The sequence below is a fragment of the Aquila chrysaetos genome, chromosome 12 (assembly GCF_900496995.4).
Source record: "Aquila chrysaetos chrysaetos chromosome 12, bAquChr1.4, whole genome shotgun sequence".
In the NCBI taxonomy this organism is placed as follows: domain Eukaryota; kingdom Metazoa; phylum Chordata; class Aves; order Accipitriformes; family Accipitridae; genus Aquila; species Aquila chrysaetos.
The window spans coordinates 8,154,234-8,174,670 of NC_044015.1; the positions used below are offsets into that span (position 1 = coordinate 8,154,234).

At 45.5% G+C, this 20,437-nt stretch overlaps 1 protein-coding gene across 2 annotated transcripts in view; it reads right to left on the minus strand.

Moving 5' to 3' along the window:
* Positions 1-20,437, minus strand: part of GORAB (golgin, RAB6 interacting) — a 33,668-nt gene that overhangs the window by 2,556 nt on the left and 10,675 nt on the right. Inside the window, exon 5 of one of the 2 annotated variants that reach the window (XM_041127802.1) lies at positions 7,362-20,319. The exons of the other annotated variant lie outside the window; for it this stretch is intronic. Coding sequence (XP_040983736.1) covers positions 20,289-20,319 — 31 coding nt within the window. The 3' untranslated portion in view covers positions 7,362-20,288. Of the gene's footprint in view, positions 1-7,361; positions 20,320-20,437 lie in introns of those variants that run through there. 2 annotated transcript variants of the gene reach the window in all.

Below are 20,437 nucleotides of genomic sequence, written 5' to 3' on the forward strand. Positions count from 1 at the left end.
TGTGGAGGCTGTGACACATGGGTGTGGATTCTCAGCTGTCTAATAATATCATGGCACTCAGGTGAAGCATTTTGCTCAGTGAGGGAAAGTAGTTTGGGTCTCTCTTCCCTACTTTATTTTCATGAAACTTGTCATCATGTAATGTCTTAGAGCCCTTTTTCCATCTGCCAAATTTGCTTCATCCTAACAATTTAAAAATAATACTGCAGGAGGGCAGCAGGGAGAGGAGGAGCTACCAGCCAGTACCATTGCACAAGCTTGTGCCTTTAGGAAACCTGGCCAAAATGCACACACTATTTATTACTGCTCAGCACTTCTTGGCCTTAACCGTGCAAGGTGCTCAGCTATTCTAAGACACGCTGGGTGCCCTCCAGCATTGCTTGCCTGAGGACCTCAATGAGGTGCGAGCAGATTAGACAGGTGATCCAGAGGACAGGAGGGCACAAATGATGCTTACTCCTCTCCTATGCTCACAGCAGCAGCTACTTTGGAGAGGGAGTGCTCCGAGATAGACCTCCACCTCTTTGCACCCCAAAACATCAGCCACAGCTCCTTAGGGGCAAGTTGACAAGAGGCATCGAATCAGAGCATCTCTCTGCTGCTGGCCATTTCTCAGGCTGCATCCATCAAGTCTTGTCCCTTGCCCAGCCCAGCGACATCCCCACTGCTGGACTCTGTTGCTAATGCCAAGGTGCTGGGGAGCCAAACCAGAACTCTTTTGCCCTGGAAAGTTTTCCTCCCATCACCCTGTCATGCTGATTCACTGAAATGTCTGGTCTCAAGCCTCTTTGCACTTGCTCTGCACAGGGCTGGATGAGAACTACACTGAGCTGGAGACAGAGCACCTGCAGGAACATGTGTGTGCATATAGGTGTATCACCTTACACGTGTGTGTGAGCGTTTGGGTATGTACGCACACATTCAAGTCTAGAGCCAGACCTCTCCCCCACAAAATCCTGCTATACACTTGGGCCAAATCTCCCCCTTTTCTTCCTTTCTTCCCCACACAGAGGTGCGTTATTAGATCTGTGGGGATCAGGTAGTCTACAGTCATTTCAAGCTGTAAACTCAACTTCAGGGTTTCTTTTAATCCCAAACATCTTGATATCATCTGGAAATGCCATGAGCAGTTTATAATTAGGGTTTAGCATGCAGATTAATACCAGCAGCTCCAGGGTGAACAGACCATCAGAGTCTAATCAAAGCTTAAATGGGGCAGCAATTTAAAACTGAGATTTATTATTCCTCTGCATAATATTTTGAACCAAGGGCTGAGTTCACATCACACACAATCATTCCTGGAAGTGCTATCACATCTCCAGTCAGAGCGAGGTGGCTTGTTACTGGTTCATGGAGGTGATAAATACTAGGCTTCGGGAACTTATTTAGGAATATCGCAGCATTGACACTGTACAAGATTTAGAACCTGAGGCAGGAGAGCACTTGCACACATGCAGAACGCATGGGGCTCCAGCCCTGCGTGGATGGTGGGGCAAGGCCATGCAGTTACATTTTTTTTTCTGGGTACCAGTTGTAATAAGGGAGGTGGCCCCAGGACACCAGGTAAGGGGTTCTCTGTTTGCCGTCTCCTCTGGCCACATGTGGGTGGGGGTGAGGAAGGATGGGAAGGTATGTGGTACCCAAGGGGGGGGATAAAGCCACCTCACAGCAACATAACCATCACGGCAACTGGCACCATGTAGCAGGCTTGGTGGCATGGTCAGCTAAGGGTTGGGGAGGGAGTCCTGGGCCAAATGCAGCCAGGGAAATCTCCTCCTGAATATTTCTGCAAAGTCCCATCTGGATGGCCTCTGGGAGTACCCCCAAGTCTCGGAGGTTTGATTTTCAGGGTAGGGGCAGCTGGGCTCTCTGGGCAGCACCTGGGTTGGAGTTTTCACTAGCAGGACTCCTACCTTTTCAAATCTGCTCTGCCCAGACCTCCCCCCACCCAGTTAGGGCTGGAGCCTTTCCCTTGCCTTGTCATTTATAAAACACAAGTGGAGGAGGGGGGCTGGGAGAGTCAAAATTTGTTCATCAGTTTGTCTGTACAAGCCCCAGTTTTTAGATTTCAAGACAGACTGAGCTTCAACAGTTGCCACCTAGCTTTCAACAGAGATGACAAGCACATTCACCAGCTGGCAATGGCAAGAACTAGTTTCCAATTTTCTTTTTCTATCAGCTTTCCACCAAGTGGAAGAGGGGCTATGAGAAAGGGAATGTCCTCATCTCTAGCCTGGATGGTCTGTGCATTTGAACTAGAGTTCAGCTCTTCACTTCCCTGGCTTTGCTCTCGCTAGGGATGCCCATGGGGCTATCAGCTCAGCCTCTGGCCCCAGAGGCTGCCTCTATGGGAGGTGTGTGTCAGCACTGCCCTGAGATGGTCCCAAGGATCAGCACCATGTCTGAGGTGGAAGGAGCAGATGACACACATCATGGCCTCTCAAGACAAGACAGGGGTTCACAGATCCCACCAGGAAGCCGCAGCAGTATCAGCACAAACATCTCCCCACCATGGCTTTGCTCCAGCAGCCAGGAGACGCGTGAGCACAGGGTGACGGGGCACAGTCCTGCAGGTGGATGGCGCTTGTCTTCATCGCACTAAGCCTGCTCCATCCACTTCAAGGATTTCAGTGGGGTTACCTGCCTCAGGAGCCAGGACTCTGCCTAGTAAGAAACCAGGCTGTGGCCCTTTCAGGTTGCCTACTCACCTACCGTGGCTACCTGGGGGCACTGAGACAGCCACCAAGAACCACCCCCCCGCCCCGGGCCAGCTAAACAGAGCTAGTCAGGCTAAATTAGGGCTAAGCAGTGTGTTCCCAAAGGCTCAGACTTGAGCTGGCTCCAGAGCTGGCTGCCTAAAGAGCCACGGGTTTGGATAAGCCAGCCGTTTAACCGGGGTTTTATTACCAGGCAGGGTAACAAAAGCACTCAGAGGTCACCCGGGAACTTTAATCAGCACCGAGGGTCACTGGATAGCAGGCTAGGCGGGAGGAGGGCAGGGCCCAGGGCACGCAAATAAATAAATAGAAGTATTGAAACCACCTCCATTCCTCCGAGTGATCTCCTCATTCTCTCCCCTTCTCCATACACATTATAAAGATCTCTGCTCTTTACAATCAGACGTTCAAATGGCCCTAATTTCCCCAGCAGAAACTCCAAGAGCTCCTGCAAATTTAGCTGAGAAGTTTATCCACAAGGTTTGGTTGGTTTTTTTTTTTTAAATCCCTCACTGCTGGAGATGAAAGTTCAGTCTGCTGGACTGCTCTTGGGCTGGATATCAGATATCCCTAACCCCGGAGAGAGAAAGCGTCCCACCAGCTTCTCTCCCCTGCAGGAAAGAAAAAAAAAAAAAACCCTCCCATAATCAGAGTCTGGGCAGACAAATTGGCACCACTGTTTTCGTCTTTTCTCCCTCCACCCCCCTTTCTGGAAGAGGACTAACCCTTCGGAGCAGTCACAACTCACAAATATTTGTGGGTATTATATTGCAAGAGGGAAAAAAAATCCAAAGGAAGGTAACTGTTAAAAGCTTAGTCCCTCTCCCATGGAAAGCAGCTTTATGCACGTCTATAAATCTCCTTTGTAAGTGGTCATTAAAATTGCGTCTTGTTTAATTTTTTTTTTTAATCTCGTTTAAACACTTTTTCTCATCTTGCAAACGAATGATGTCATTGGCAGGCCCAGTAATGAACTGAAAAAAAGTCAACTTTCTAATGTTTTGGGGGCTCTCTCAAAAAGCAAACACTTCAATACCAGTCTGCTAATCCAGCCAAATACTTAAGCATGTGCTTAACAACCAACTTGTATTTAAGTGCCTTGCTCCCACGGGGACATCTGTCCACACTCATCTTCATGCACAAATGATGTGCTTAAAGTGAGAAGCATGTTTAAACTGTTGCAGGATGAGAGTCCCTGGGCCTGGCTGCTGAACTACTCATTGCACGGGCAACGCAACACGACGGAGACCCCACAGCAACTGCACATGGGTGCCCTGACCTGTTCACTGAGGGTCACCGGTCGTCCTTCTCCTTCTGCAATCTTGAAACTGATGTCCTCAGGTTTCCCGCATTGCTGCTTGCTTTCTAACAGTCGAGCCCACCTCTTCTTTTTGCCCGCTGTTCAAAGGACAAGGCTTTCTCCAGATGCCACAAAGCATGATCATCACTAACCTGCCTGGCCCTTTGCTTCACAGATATGCCCTAGACACCCAAAATGCCATTTGGATGAAAGGCTCCTTGCCAGATACTTCTGTTGTTTAGTTTGGGTGTGTGGCTGGGGTTTTTAGGTTTGGTTTTTGGGGTTGGTTTTTTTTTTTGGAAGCTGTTTTAATGAAGTGGAAGCAAAACCAAATAGCAGGCTGTGCAAATGGGGAAAAATAAATGCAAAACTTGAAAATGAATAATTGGCATGGTTTTAATTAAAAAGCGGTTAACTGTTTCGGGGTGAAGAGCATGGGTTTGGGTTGACACCGTCTGAACCCTGGAAAGAGCACGTTAAGCTGTTCACCATGCTGCGGGTTAAGAAAATGGGAAATAAATACATCCCAGCCACTTGGAAAACTAAACCATCTTTAGGGCTCAGCTGTAAACTTTCTTCAGCAATTTATTAGAGTTCCAGAAAACACTTGTTGAGTAGCCTTGGCCTGTAATAAATATCAGTCCTTGTTTGTTTGTTTTTGTAATGGGAACAAAACCACATCTTTTTCTTTCTAAAGTGGATAATTTAATTACATGGCAAGAAACACATTCATTGTCCAGAATGCCCAGAGAAGATTGCCACGAAACTTGCAGTTCAGTGGAGAGAAGAGGGGACCAAAGCCAGCTGATACCCAGAACTGGTTTCAGGGAAGATTTCCTTGTTGGCATGTCCACTTATGCTAGAGATGATGGTAGTACTGAGATTGTCGTTACAAACAGGAGGCGGAGACGGGCGCCTCTGCGTAAGGCAATTCTTACTCCAAAGGATGTGGAGCATCAGAGGGGCAAGGCAGACGTGAACGAAAGGGAACGAGGGACAGTGAAGGGAAGGGACTTGTCTGGGCCACACAGCAGGTCCGAGGTAGCAGGGGGAGCTGAGCTCCAGCCCTCCATTCTCAGCCTGCTGCATGTGCTCACGGATTTGTCGTGATTTCCTCCAGAAAATGCAAACCCCAGGTTTCTGCCTCCGCTGCCAGCAAGAAGTCTGTCACATCCGTGTGTCAGCCCTGCTCCAGGAGCCCTGCTCAGCTGCTTGCTGACACATTCTGTGTGCCCGGCAGGGGCCTCGTTCAGACCAGTTCCAGTAAAATGGGTGTTGTTTGAAGGCAGAAAACCACCTCTGTCCTGCATCTCACATCTGATCTCATCCTCTCTCTCAAACCTAGCTCCAGTCCGAAAATATCAATGTTTTCTTCTAGAGGCTGAAATGCTTCAACATTTCTTGCTCTGCAGGCCATCACACCTTCTGTGGGGACTTGTCCTGGTCTCAGTGGTAGGAGGCAGATAGCGGCGATGACCACACGTATGTCTGGAGGCGATACCCTATCAGAACAGGGAGTGCTTGTGAGCATCCATCCCCTTCTGTGCTCCAGTTTTTGGGAGCCTCCCTTGCAGAAAAAGAAACAGGAGTCGATCCTTTAAAATCAGTTCTTGGTGGCTTTGGCTCACCCACCCTCTCTGCAGGTAGCCTGGCTCTGGGTTTAATACTAAAAAAAGTCTCTGAGCTGAAATAGCTGAAGGGGGTTACTATCCAGATAAGCAATTACCCAGTGCGCTTTCCCAGGGACAGCCCAGCAATTATGGTCAGCAATAAAGAAATCTGACGGTTGTCAAAACACAGACCCTCATTCCTCCAAGCTCTTCTTGAGGGGCACGATTAGCGTGTTGATGTGATTAAAGCCATGTTCGGCTCTGCGATAGGAGAGCCAGATGCACCCAGATAACTCCTCCGAAGCCAGCCGCTCGAAAGCAAGGCGTTGGTTACCTGATTTGTAGCCAATCAAGTAGAAATCAGCCATTCCTGTCCACATAGCTACATCATGCCGTTAAACAGCCAAACCCTCTTCTCTTACATGTCTTTGAGGGAGATGAAATCCATATGGCCCAGAGAGTGAGCGCAGGCTAGGGATAGAAGGAAGGACAAAACCAGCATTTCTTCAGGACAGAAGACAATGGAAATGTTTCCACTGATTCCAATAGGTTCTGAATCAGCGGCTGCAACCAATTTTCCTCCTAAATGGACTTCCATATGTCTAAAAAAGTCTCGCAAGCACTGGAATTTGTTGCAGAACAAACCTGTACTTTATTACTCTGCTCCCCAACTCTGAGTGTTTCTCCCTTTAAATTCCTTGGTCAGCCATTTCTGGGCTTTGGGGTTCGCTTTCGAGAAATGCATTCACTTCTAAAGCAAACATTTTCCATGAAACAGAGAAAAGTCTCCCCCCTCTGCCCCAGACTTCACTTCGCTCTGCTGTGAACTTGTGTCTTTAACTTCATCAGAAAAATAAGTGGCTTTATGTGCAGAGGAAAACACGGGGCGGAAATCAAGTTCACCAGACCTGAAACCTTCTCCACTTTACAGATAGCCTCTGAAACGCAGATATTTGGGCAAAAGCCTAGCAAAGCTGATTTTTACCAGAAATTTTCCAATTTCCATTTCTCTAAAAACAGAAGAGATTTTATTTTGCCCTCTTTGTGATGGGCATCTTTAAACTGAAGATTTTTCTATTCCCTTTTTTCATTAAATAGAAGCAAAAATTGGCAGAAGTGGACTTTTTCATTTTCATCAAAAACTGTTTTGTAAGGAAAGAGAGTCACTTTCCTGCCCACGATACCCGTGCTATGTACTACATTTAAAGTGATTTAGGAACCTATGTACCATTTTCAATAGCGGTTTAGGCACTACAAGGGATATTTGCATGACCAGCTTCATATCCATATTCCAGTACTATCAGTAAAGGTTAAGCAGTTAAATACCTTTTATCTTGTCCTGAAGTGTCAATGAAAGCCAGGCTTTCTACAAGGTCTTGAAAATACGGCTTAAGTTTGATTAAGTTCCTAAAACCTAATAGAATTTTTAGAGCTTACTCCTAATGCTATACTGAAATGGCCATAAACATTGTATTTTTCAAATTCATCTATCTGAGCAAAAATATTTTCTAATTCCTTGCAAGAATAAAAACACAGGAAGAAAGTTTCAAAGCAACTCCCCCAAGGAACATCCCTAAGGCCCCATTTAATTCCCAATTTTAAGAAGTTTCTAAGCTTCCAGAGTATTTTTTAGTTGATGTTAACTTTAGTTTAAGGGTGTTGTTTCAAAATGAAATCTCAAAACATTTCACTAGAAAACAAAGCCAAAATGCTTGGATTTCTTTTACTTCCTTTGCCAGAACAGTTCGTTAAGATGATGTAAATTCACAAACATTTTCAACCAACCTAAAGCACAATTTTTGGCAAATAAATAATTTGCCTAAAAAAAGAAGTAATTGTCCCGTTCTAAGAATAAGGATAAAATCCATCCGTGATTTTAAGTGCTCAGACCGAACAATGATGGAGTATTTGCCCTGACGATAGAAAAAGAGAAATAAATTTTGCTTATTACTTTACATATATATTTATACATATCTGAAATTTATATACACGCGCACACACACACGGCTCTTTCCGTCCAACATGAATGTTTTCAACACAGAAAAAGTAAAGAGAAGAGATTTAGTGCTGATTAGAACAAAAGTTGCACTGTACCTTACAGATTTCAGCATGTCTCATTAAAACCGGGCTTGAAATATACATATCCTTTAATAAATAAAGCTTAAGGTACATAAACACTGCAGCGGATATAAATTATTTTAACCAAAGTATGTAGGGAAAAAAAAATTACTGGAACACCATGATCCAGGGCATTTTACAGTAAATTGGACTTCATCAGCGGTTTTGCATTTTTATTTGATTTTGGAGTTCCTCCACTAAAGCTGTAAGTTTTGTAGAGTTTATTTCACACCTTGTAATTTAAAACGTTACACTCCATCGAAATTCCTCTCAAAAAAAGGACCCGAGTAATTAATGTCTTTGGGCTCAACGTTCATTATATCCCACTAGTGTGAAAATTCATAAAAATAAGACATGGGATTAGGAGCTTAACAGCCTCACACATTTGCAGAGCTGCTGCATTGGCAAATATTTCTCTGCCCTTTTAGAGCGGAGCACTCTCCTGGCTGCTCTCATTTGTTTCGTTGGATCATCCGAGTCATTAGAAAGTGCCTGAAAAGAAACCTCATGTCTCGTGCTCATATTTTTTCTTGGAAGCAGATAAGTAAAAGGGGTTTGGACCATTTCTTCCCATGCTCTTCTATTTTCTTCATTTGGTGGCAGGATGTGCTCTAACTCCTCATGGAGACAATGGGAATTTTGGCCACTTGCAGCAAGGAGACTCCAGATGCCCTTGGAAAGGAAGCAGGACCTGGGTTTTGATTACTGAGAGCTGAATCGCTTCCTTTATGAAAACGCCCTGGGTTCTCCTCCCTGGTTCCAAGGAGGTGGAACAGCTCCGGGTTGAATCAGAGACTCCGTTTTGCCCTCGGCGGATTCATAGATACAGCGGGTGAATTTGTGCAGTGAACAGTAACTTTGACCAGAGTTTAATTTTGGAGGGACATAAACCATTCACAAAGTTGGGCTGAATTTGACAAGCACCTTTTGCCAAAAAAACAAACAAAACCAACAAACCTAATACAGGAGGCTCTTTTTTAAACTTCAAAACATTTCATTCCAAAGTGTTTTCAAAGCAAAGAGGTTGACTTCATGTAGGTGTTTCTGAAATGAGCCTTTTGGAGGTTTTATTGAAAAACCTGACTTTAGAAAAAAATTTAAATTAAACTGTAAAATGGAACATTGTGTTTCAGATCAAACACCGTGTCCTAGGTTGACTCAATATTTCTGGTTTATTTTATCTTTTTTTTTTTTTTTTTCCTTTTTTAAAGACTGTCTTGGTTCAAAACAAACAGAATTGCTTCATTCCCTGGTCCCCTCCCCCAGGTATCTGAATTTGACCACAGTACAAAGCATCCTTTATTCACCCAGGTCGCCATCATTCACCCGAGGACATGGCTGGCCAGAAACCCTAAGGAGTAGATCAGCACAGCTCTCCCTGCAGCTCTGGCTACTCAATTTCCTTCTAAATCAAGCAATTCCTATTGTGCTGAAGTCCCTTCCAGACCTGAGTCACTCATCAAGGCTCCCTCTGTAGCCAACGGTGAGAAATTCTAACCCAAGATCCTTAGGACAAGCCATACTCTGAACAACATGCCGCTTGATTTTAGAGGGAACCAAGCTGTCCAGTTTGGACTCGGAGATACCTTAAGTGAGGGGATGTGAAGTCCACAACAGATCTACTCTTGGGCAGGAAGTATCACTGGAAATTGCTGTTTTCATTAGTGCACATGGCTATGGAAAGGAAAACCTTTGTCCAAGATAGATCAGCTATTGCATCCGCCCTGGAAATTAATTTTGTCAGCAGCAGCTGGGAAAAGTGCATCAGCATTCAAGTACTTTGCTGCCTTCTGATGTTTAAGGTCACATTCGCATTACCCTTCTGCCAAGCACTTTTTGGCTATAAGACGGTGCACTATCACCAATCCAAGGAAGGGCTTTTCAGAAAGTTCTCCAAAGAAGAGCACACCGGAAAAAAGGCTCATTTTATTTTACTCTGCACATTTTTAAGCAATACAATTAATATAACTGTTTTAGCATCCTAAATGAGGTTTACACATTTTACCCCATGAACAGTGCTTCTAACTGAATGCAGTTAGCACTCTTTAAAAAAAAAAAGTTACACATCTTCTTTGAGCTTAATGAAAGAAGCTCCTACTTCCAAGCTTGATCTGGAAGCTGTGTTGCAGCCTCCCTTTGCTCTCCAGCCCTAGAGAGCTGTTTTGCGCTCAGAGCAAGCCACCTTTGCAGCAAAAGGGCAAGGGGATTCCAAGGAAACATCAGGGCTTCTCAGATGGGTGAAAACTGGGAGATCTCTCAGCAAAGTTATTCTTTAATTTGATCAAAAAATCTGTCATCACATACTCTGGCTGGTGAAGAGGTGATAAAATCATTCAGCTTTGGGACATGGAGCGGTTCTCTCAAATTTAAATCAGATGGAAAGAGAGACAACTTGTTTTCAAAAGTAGTTAGGCTCTCAGCAAGGATTATGACTCTTATCATTTTCTTGTAGTTGCAAATTGAGCGTGTTTCAGAGTTTGAATATAGCGGTAAACAACCACCATACTTTCTTATGAACTTACCTTGCATCATAGCTCTGTGCCCTCATGAGGACAACCACCACAAAACCTAGTGCTGTTGTCCATGCGAGCATGCAGTGATCCAGTGCTTTGCTTGCTCTGAGGATATCTACATGAGCTGACGCACAAGCATGAAGATGAGTCACAGATGGCTCGATTAGTGTTGGAAACTCAATGCAGATCTGAGCAAGTTTTGGATGCTTCCCACCATGCATACTTCACTCCCTGTCTCACTGCAGAGCCTGCTGTGCAAATGCTTTAAAGGGTAACACAGAGAAAGGGCTGTGCCCTGGGAAGAGGAAAAACCGTTCTCCTCAAACACAGTTAAGGGGGCAAGAAGACCCAGGTTTAAACTGCAGCAGTGGAGTTTCCAGTTAGACCTTAGGGTAAACTTCTACTGCTGAGAGACAGATTCTCCATCACTGGAGGGTGCAGAAACTATTGGACAATTATCCGTCAGGACAGACAGGGTGGACTTGGTTGCGGCTATGAGTTAGAGGACGTCTTGAGATCCTTTCCAGTTCTGTCATTCCAGAACAGGAGGTCACCCTACCTGCACCTTAATCTTGCTTGGAAGATGCACCCCAAAAAGACATAGTCTACAGGTCAAGTCCACACACAGCAGCTATTGAAGTAGCAATCTAAGAAATAACACTAATACAACCTTTCAGCAAGAGCAGAGCTCACATTTCTTCAGGGAAACATCCCCATGAGCATCACATACCTGCACAGTTAAGTAGTACCGAGACAGAAAGTCTTGTTTCAGGGTACCCAGGACTGGATTAAAACTGCTGTGACCAGATGCAGCAAAACACTGATGCAGTGTATACCACTCTGCCTAGTCAAATTTATCCTCTGAATTGTTATGGGGTAACTTTAGTCCAACAGAATTCATGCCAGATGGGGTATCATATGTCTTCCTGCAGCCAATGTAAAACATGAAGCCAATATAAACACTATATAGCATGTTCTAGCTAATTCGACACAAAGCAACAGTGTGCACACACCTGATCTGGATCATATTTGTCCTGCCAGGTGATTTTGCAATACACAGACTGAGTGTTAATGATATGGAATCCTAGCCCCATCTATTGCCCTGGCAAGCCCTCATCTAGTGTTTCCTGCTTAAAAACCCCCTCACGTCAGTTCAAGCTCACGTGCAGCATTCAGAGATACTAAAACCGTCCTGACAAGTTATTCACGATGAGTTTTCCCACTCTCAAGCAATCAGGCCTACAAACAGAGCCTGTAGGGAAAGGGATTTATGCCTCTTAGTAGAGATGCAAGAAAGAACATTGATGTTCAGCACCACTACAGAAAACCACACAGCAGAAGATTCCCAGCCATCGGCTCTGAGCAGCCCTTGATCTGCTCTTGGCAATACAGCCCACTCACCATCAACTGTCCAGGCTAGTAGAGCTGTAATTTGAGGCAGGTCCCGACTAACCTGAGGCTCCACATTATGTAGCACACAAATCCAGCGCACCTTCTGTGCCCAAGGCTAGGCCCTAGCAGGGCTTTCTCCCATCTTCGGCTATAGACATCACACATGCTCGTCATGTCCCATCAGCTCTACTGACCACCTTGCAGTGATCTCCTCAGCTGGGGCTCAACATGCAGGATGTACCGAGGCACCCTTGTCCTCCAAATATATGCTCTTGTGTCCTCTGAGAGCACCTTCCCCTTCAGCTGGGGTGAGGGTCAACTCCTGGTACCCGCATTGCCACAGGCAAACCTGCTGCCTACTTGTAACCCAGCTAGGATAGCAGTGTTGGATTCACCTCCACTTCAGAATGGATGACACAGCTTACCTTAAACACCCCAACAAGCCTGGCATGCAAATGAAGCCAGGGCCATTTTCCCTCCCTCTCCAGCCCATATCTCCAACCCTACAGGACAATTATCCTTGGCCTTCACACACCTCTGTGCTGTGCCCCGATACTTCAGAGCCCAAAGCTCTGGGCTTAACACTAGAGATCGTCATCATGCGTCTTGGCCTTGAGATCAAGGAAAGATCTAGAGATGCCACAGCCCCACCTCCTGAAGGCAGTGTAATTATCAGGTGAGGGCTTGACTGACAAAGTTTATACAGCAGGAAAGTGGCAGTGGCATGCTAACCCCACCTTACACAGAAACACATCCCAAATGTACAGTCACAAATGCCTAGGGCTTGCACAAAAAAACAAGCGGCCTCTCATTTCAGGGTTAGCCGGTCATTTCTACCACAGAAACTCCTGTGGCAGCACCTGCAAGTGTTTAAAATTCTAAAGCTTTCTTGTATTTGTTGTATCTGCCTTCTGTTTTGTTGAGCCTTTATGTTAGATGATGCTGAGTTTTCAAGCTTTTCTCCACAGGGATGAGGCCACCAGGTGACCCACAGGGTGGACAGCCAGCCAAAACTCTGTGGAGATGGGATGTAAGCAGATGGGGCGTGGGGAGAAAGTCTGAGAAGGAAGAGGGAAGATCTGGCTGTGAGAGGTTTAAAATGACCCTGAGAAAATCTCTAAATTCAGAGTTTGGTAATACTGAAGGGGTGGAGAAGTAGGAAAACCTTAGAGAAGAGGAGGAGGAATTCCCAGCCTTACTTTATGTTACTGATAGCAAGGCTGTGTCTAAAGAGACCACCTACCCCCTCTGAGCATGGAGTAGCCTCTGTGGGTCCAGCAGACATGCTGGAGGACTGTGCAGCAGGTTTCCATCTGGGCTTTGCCAATGCCTGTCTCACCACTGATTATAAGAAGCAACCCCACTATCCAGAAAACAAGAAGGCACAAATTTAGCAGAGGAGCCTGGGGAGATATTGTCAGTGCATCTCTTTTAAGGACATAGCCCTGATGGGATGTTTAACATCTTTTCTTTCTGATATCTACCATAGCTGGGAAAAGCAAACAGAAGAAACCCAAAGAAACGTCAGCTGTTCTTCAGGTCCAAAGCAGAAGCAGGAATCTTCAAGGCCAAGCAGGACTGGGAAACAAAAGCTCTGAGTTGAATTAGTCATGTACCAGTCGGTCCTGGAAGAGAAGCCAAATTTCTACCTTGCACGGATTCCCTGTGCTCTGGTGTGCAGCTGAGCCCCTGCCGTCCACAGGGTGGATGTTTTAGTGCCTGGCTCTTTTTAACTGGCACATGTTAAGAGCTTTGAATTAACAGGTGCATAAAAACTGTCAAAAAACACTTAGCTCTCAAGACAGTCTGTCGGTTGTATTAAAAATATGGTTTTATGTAACCACATTCTCTCAACACTTGCTGGGTATTACGGCATGGGAAAGTCACTCGCCCTTTCCAAATGAAAGCAGCGATGTTTAAACTCTCCCGCAGAAAAAGAAAAAAAGAAAGAAAATGAGAAAGGCTACAGTTCCTCTGATCTTGCCAGGGAATTGCTCCTGTTTTCCACACTAAAGGTAGATTTCTTCCAGCAAAATAGGACCAGCTAAAGCTCCGGACTAGAGGCAAGCAGCCCAGCAGGTCAAAAGGCCAGTGTCTTGCAGCCTTACCGAGCTGGAAATAAGGGATTTTTGACAACTGAATGGGAAGATGTCTCACTTCCTGACTGAGGAGGTGGTACTTGTAAGCGTGGTCTGTGATTAAAAAAAAATCAGAGTTTAACAGAGGCTTAGAGCTAGAAAAAAAGCTATTTGAGCACATGTTTCAGAAAAGGTTTAGAAATGGTTTAGTTCTCATTCTCCCCTCAGTCATGAGTCCTGAACATCTGGGATCCCAGAAACAAAAGCATCAGGTTTCCAGAGTGGAGAGAGTTGTAAGACACGGGTCCAGGAGAATTTTTAAAACTCTCGAAAGCATTTCTGAAATCAGTTCCCTTTTAAATATGTGGCAAATACATTAAAGTGGGCTTTGGATTAAAGTTTTACTGCCTCTTGATAAAAGCCATTTGCACCTTTGATGTGTTTGTGGATGGCAGCCATCCCAAATGCCTTCCCCAGGCCTCGCCCCCATCAGGAAGTCTCCCTCTGGCTCTCTCCAGGAATGCCCAGATGGGTTATCATCTGTCACCTCTCCAGAGGTGACCAACTCAAAACAGCCACCTCTGGGGTCGCAGACATAGTAGGTATAAGCAAAGATTTCTGAGTGCAAGCGTTTAGGGTGTAATGGTGAACATGGATAACCCCAAAGCCTGTGAGAAGTGGGAAGACCAGCAGGGACCTGGGCTTCTGAAACTGCCTGCGAGTTTAATCCTATTGAGTTTTAATTCCATGAATCAAAGCACTTCCAGTACCACCCTGTGCTCACCCATCTTCTGCTCGGCCTGATGGCTCTGAGGAGCCCTGGTTATTTGCCTAGCCTGGAGGACAGACGGGTCCATGAAGTTTCTCAGCAGCTGCTAGAAGGAGGAAGGGAAACTGGTTGAAGGACAGAAGGAGAAAACTTATCGGTGGCTTGGGAGGGTTTGAGTAATGAACGACTCCAGTGTTGTGGACAGATGGGGCAGAGGAGATGGACTAGGCCTTGAAAAGCAAATCGTGATTCCCCCCCTATGAAAAGCAGATCTAGCTTTGTGGATGTCAAAGCCAGAAGGGAGCATCATGCGTGTACAAGTGCAACTGCCAGGCCACGGAAAGTATTTTCTGATAGCTTCTCAGGTTCTGCCCGTGAGAGCATCACCCCCAAGAGACTCACAGAGGGACCGTCACTGACAATACCAGATATGCTGAGCAAGTCCAGGAGCGGGAGCCTGCCTGCTTGGCAGTGCTGTTTTCCTGCAGAACTGGTTAATGTCAATGAGACTGATGAACACTCCACAGTAGTTAGGGGATACAGTGGGATGTCATGGCGAAAAGTCCATCACTAAATATTTTGATTTGAGGAACGCAGAAAAGAAAACAATTGGTATTTTAGCAGACAGGGAAAAAAAAAAGATCTGGAAGCAGGAAGAAAATCCTGCAGAGAACCAGGCATGACTTTTTAAAACAGCTGCAAGATGTTCTTCTTGGAGGACCAGAGAAGCATGTTAGAAAAATACTGGAATGGACCTGGTTCTTTATGAGCACATCCTCACGCCAAATAGTATTATCTTCTCTGCCATGAAGCTAACCACCAAAATGTGGGACCAGCTGCAGTTCACATGATAGCGAAGCCAGAGACACAACCTCTAGGACACCATCAGCACACCAGACAATGAAATATGCACAATCAGCAACAAGAGTCATCACCTAAACAGCTACAGAACTACTTAAAACATGATGCAGGGTTTTGGGTGATATTCAGAAACCTAATCCAGACCCAAATTGGGAAACTTTGAAGAAGATGATATCTGAATTGCTTTAACTCTTCCTGGGGACAGAGCATCTGTCTACACTGGAACAGGAAAAGTGACTTGAGCCTGCAGAGACACAGCTGTTTCACTCTACCTAGCTCATGTTGCAAAGGCAGTGAGTATACTCAGCACAGATTTCAGCACTGGCTCACAGCATGGGTCTCCAGTGAGTTTATAGAGTTTGTTGCCCAAACTAACAATCTGAGGGATAGCCAATTTGTGACTCTTCAGCCGTACCATACACAGTCAACAAACACTTCTAGCGGGGCACTCTTGCTGGGCTGATGGCTTATGACCTCCTAAGGCTGTGGTAGTGCAAAAGGTTACGCTTCTACATGGAGAAAGAAAGGAAGGAAGATAACATGGCTTGCTGAGACACCATCTGCAGGATACTAAGCTCCATCCTTTAGTGAAGGGGTCATACCAACAGTGAGTTGCTCTAATCTGCTGCCTAGGAATGACTCCCAGGGCTCTCCATCCCTTCAGCACTCCTGGTGACACGGTGGTCCACAGCCACGTGGAGGCAATGGTCAAGAAGGTCAGATGCCCTTTAGCTACGTGGTAGGTAGCTGAAGGGCTGGTATTTCTGTTGCTGCTGGACCTTATGACTGCAGTGCAGCTAGGGTCTCACTTGAAATCGATTGCTAGCAAGATGCCTTATGACATTGCTAAGCTTGAAGTTCATGGAGTGACTCTGTCCTTTGTTCTACTACATCCTTTACTGGCTCTTTGAAGGAGGAAGCTGTGTATGGGAAATAACTCAATGGGGTCTCCTTCACGACATTTATGTACTAGTGCAGAAGCAACACGAGGTCAGCAGTTATGCATTTGGAGCTTCTCCTGATGCCTGTCAGTGAGACCTTGACTGCTGCTGTTCCATTATAAACCCATTGTGGTATTTGTTTAAGAGTTCCCGAGCCACAGTGAATTCAGAGCAATGCCTTCCCAACAAACAAGCAGACTGAGATCTTGGGCTGAATTTGGCCCTGCATCATCAGGGAACACCTGCAAACTGAACAAAGACCCATTACTGTGCACCGCAGAGAAAAGAAATGTCAGAGAGACATCTGGAGGGTCAGATTCAGCACTGGTAACAAGAACATGAGAGGATCACACCAGATGATCATATGTTCAGATACATCACCAGCACTACCAACTGCTTCAGGGAAAAGCAAGAAACCGTGCATGGGGAAAGTTAAAGAGGCCCGTCATTCAGGGATTTATTTATGACCCATGTTTCACTTTTATTACCCACAAAGCAATTAAGGTTGGTTTCGGTGTTTTTGTCTTACTCAGCTCCAACCCTTGAAACCAGACCCAGGAAGGGCCACAGCTTCTGTCCGTGCATGGTCTGGGTGAACAGTGATTCTGTTCCTTCATTCAGCTATCTTGCCACATCCTCCCCCATTCTGCAAAATGGAAGAGACTGAAGAGGTGTTCCTAGCACTGCAGCTTTCACATTGGATCATTTATATCCACTTCAATGGCATCACAAGGCATAAAATGGGTTCTTCCAGCTCTTGGGGTTTCATTCTTTGCTGCAAGGAACCTCCAAGCTTTTCTCTCACTGCCTGCTCAAATGGATCCCAGTGCTCCCCCAGAGGACTGAGCTGAACTGGGCTTGCAGGGCAACCTGTCCCATCTCAATTATCCAGCAGTGTCCAGGAAACAGCACATCCCTTACATGGTGTAGCCCTGGAAAAGGGAGTCATGTGTTCGCTACCCAGCTCTAGAGTACAAACGGAGCTCCTGGCCCCACACATGCTTTGCAGTCCCAGATATCACATCGAACGGCATCCCTGATGCTGCTAGACTTTCTGCACTCATGCCACCACCCACCATTGCCTATTCAATAGGACACTGTCCCCATTCTCTGAAGGGTGGTGTGGCATGGAGTGCTAAGACTGTCAGATCTCTGCCACACATGAGGGCTCCTTTTACTTACCGCATAAGAGCAACTTCTCCCAGTTCTCACCTCTCACACACGTGCCAGGTGTGAAAACCAGTTCAGACATTAAAACCCACTGCTCAACTCTAGCAGTGTGGAAAAATAAAATCACTGGCTGATCAGCCAAACAAGCAGGTGGGAGTGGTATGGACAGAGGCAGGAGAGACAAGGTACTAAACCTGCCCAGTGCTCCCAAGCGCCTCGTTATACTGATTTATGTTTAGCTAATTGAGAAAATGACTCTAACTACACAATCCAGGCCCTAATTCAGAAAGGCCCAAGCTTTTTAGTGTCTCTACCTGCATCTTAAAAGGCATGATTTAAACCCTGTAACTAACAGGCTGCCAAAGGCAAGGATTTGAAGGATCTGATGTCCTATCATGCCGATGGGGTGAGGCTTGGCTAACTTCTCTCGTTACTTGGTCTTTCCCCACTGACATACAGGTTTGCTGCTGGGACATAAATCAGGGGAAATGATGAAGGAAACCAGTCTCGTGCCCCATCAAAGGAGCCAACACTCGCTTTAATAGGACCATGCAGACAAGCCTAAATAGGGCACTTAACAAGCATGTGGTTTCTATAATACCAGCCCACATCTCTACACCCTGTTTGCATTGCCACTGGCAAAACCCTTTGTCCCTTGTGCACCACACCTGCTTATATCCACAGAATTAGAAGAGGGATTGTGATAGAATACCAAAGTGTTGAACATACGATTTCTGGGTCGGATATGGCCTGCAGAAAAATTTTATCTAGCTCTCAGCAACTGCATGAACCCTTATACACAGCTATGGCAAGCTCAGGAGCGGAGCATAGAGACCCAAGACACTAAGTCTACACAGAACCACGCAAAAGTACTAAACTCAGTCCAGGACCCACAAATGCTCAAAGATCCCACACAAGGGGCATCTGGCAAAGTACCAGGCCTCAGGCTGGGACAATCCATATCACAGGGATTTTGATCCAAGTTTGAACCTTGACAAAGGACAGATAGTAGGACAGATCCTACTGTCTGAAGCAGAAAATGCAGAACGGAGGAAATCCCAGCATGGGAGGCAATTCGATAGTGCTCTGCCTCTTTGGCTCCAGAACTTCCCCAGGATAGAGTAACTGGCCCATAAGCAATCCTTTCTAGCATGTTCTTAATACAGCTAGTCAGGAAACACAGTACCCCCAACCACTAGGCCAGTTGCTACTTTTCACTCTTACTAGTTTTTCCTCATTCAGTTTAGGCTCAAAGGGAAGACTCCACTGCATTGCAGAAGGTATTAGGAAGAAGAATGGCTAACGGAGAACTTGAGTCTCTCCCCAGACAGCTACCCTAAGCTGAAACCTCTTGAGCGCCCAACTTCATCTGGCTGGATATACAATCAGATTTGGGGATTGTCCAAGTGTTTTACACCACACACTAGACATCCATGGGAACCCCAGGCTGAGCCATGACCATCTGTGCTCATTTAAACATTTCTTGACAGAGGAGGGAGTGTTAATCCCGACATCCTGGCCAAACTGCAACATGGGCAATTATATTGTGCTTTGTAATATTCACACAGTGGTATATATCGGTGTTTTCCACTTCTTCCCATAATGGCAATGCAGCGGCCCAACACAGAAACAGCTACATTGCCACAGGAAAATGCAAGTCCCCTGTGATGAGCCCTGCAGTGTTACTGTCAGATATCATGCATTGCTCTATTTTCACTGCCATGGGTGTCCAACCCCAGCATGCTTCACGTTCAGATTTCTACCTCTACCCACAAGAGGCTCTCACTTAAAAATCTGCCCACCCATTCCTGATCTATGCTGAACTTCTAATTTTTCCATTTTTCTGAAGAGATACGACATGCTAGCTGAGTGGACAGCACACCTGCCTTCACTGCACTCCCGTGACAGCAGAGTCAAACGTAAGATGCATCAGCAACTACAAAGGTAGAAATGGCTTTTGCTTGAAGAGCCTCAATTCCAACTGTTCTCTTTCCTTCAAGGAAAAACAAGGGAAAAACCCAACTCTTTTGTTGCACCAAAATCATATCCTGGCATTTCTGACCAGCACACATGTTGTTACAATTACGACTGGACTGCTTGGCTCCGGCATAGGGGGACTGTTAAACCGGCACACTGGCACCCATCAAAACATTTGCGAACTTCCAAAGTGGAACTGACACCATGGTAGTGGTTTATATCACACGTCAGAGAAAGGCTTCATAACTCAGATCAAACAATTTAACTCCTGAGCTCCCTGTCTAGAGAGAGCAACTAAATGCTAGGCTGCCTATTGTTATTTCATATGGCTGTTTCATGTGGCTTCCAGCCAGTTCACTTCATTTTGCAAGCTCAGACGTTAAAGACAGAACTGTCCAGAACTTCGGTGAAGGACTTATAAGAGAACAGAAACTGCTGACTCTAACATCTTCCCTGTCAGGCAGAAACAGCACCAGCACTATCAGGATGGCACATGAGAATTTTTCAGCTTTTAAGTAATTTTGTTGGATATAAACTTACTCCCTTCTAGGCAACTCATATTCTTAAGTAGTTGTCAAAAAGATCTTTGGACTTATAATTTTTTGCCTTTTTTGGTTTGAGGAGTTCAAACAATAATCTTACCCGTGACAAAAAGGTGCAATTAGTAGGACTATCTTAACCACATTTTAGCCTACTAGAGAACCACAAACTCTATGCAAAATGGTATGCATGTGCTTCCTGTAAATACCATTACAATTCAACTCTTCTGTCAGATGCTCTTCTGTATGTCCCCTGATGAGCTGAATAGAACTGTAATGAGGAACAGACCTATCCACTAGGACTTAGAATCTCTTGAGGAGCAACTGGGGACAGCTGCAGAAGATGGAAACAAGAATGGTAGAATTAAATTATTATTGCACTTACTGGTATCCAGTTTTGAAAACCATAATCAGGTTGCTACAAGCTGTTCTGCAACTGCAGACAGAGCAAA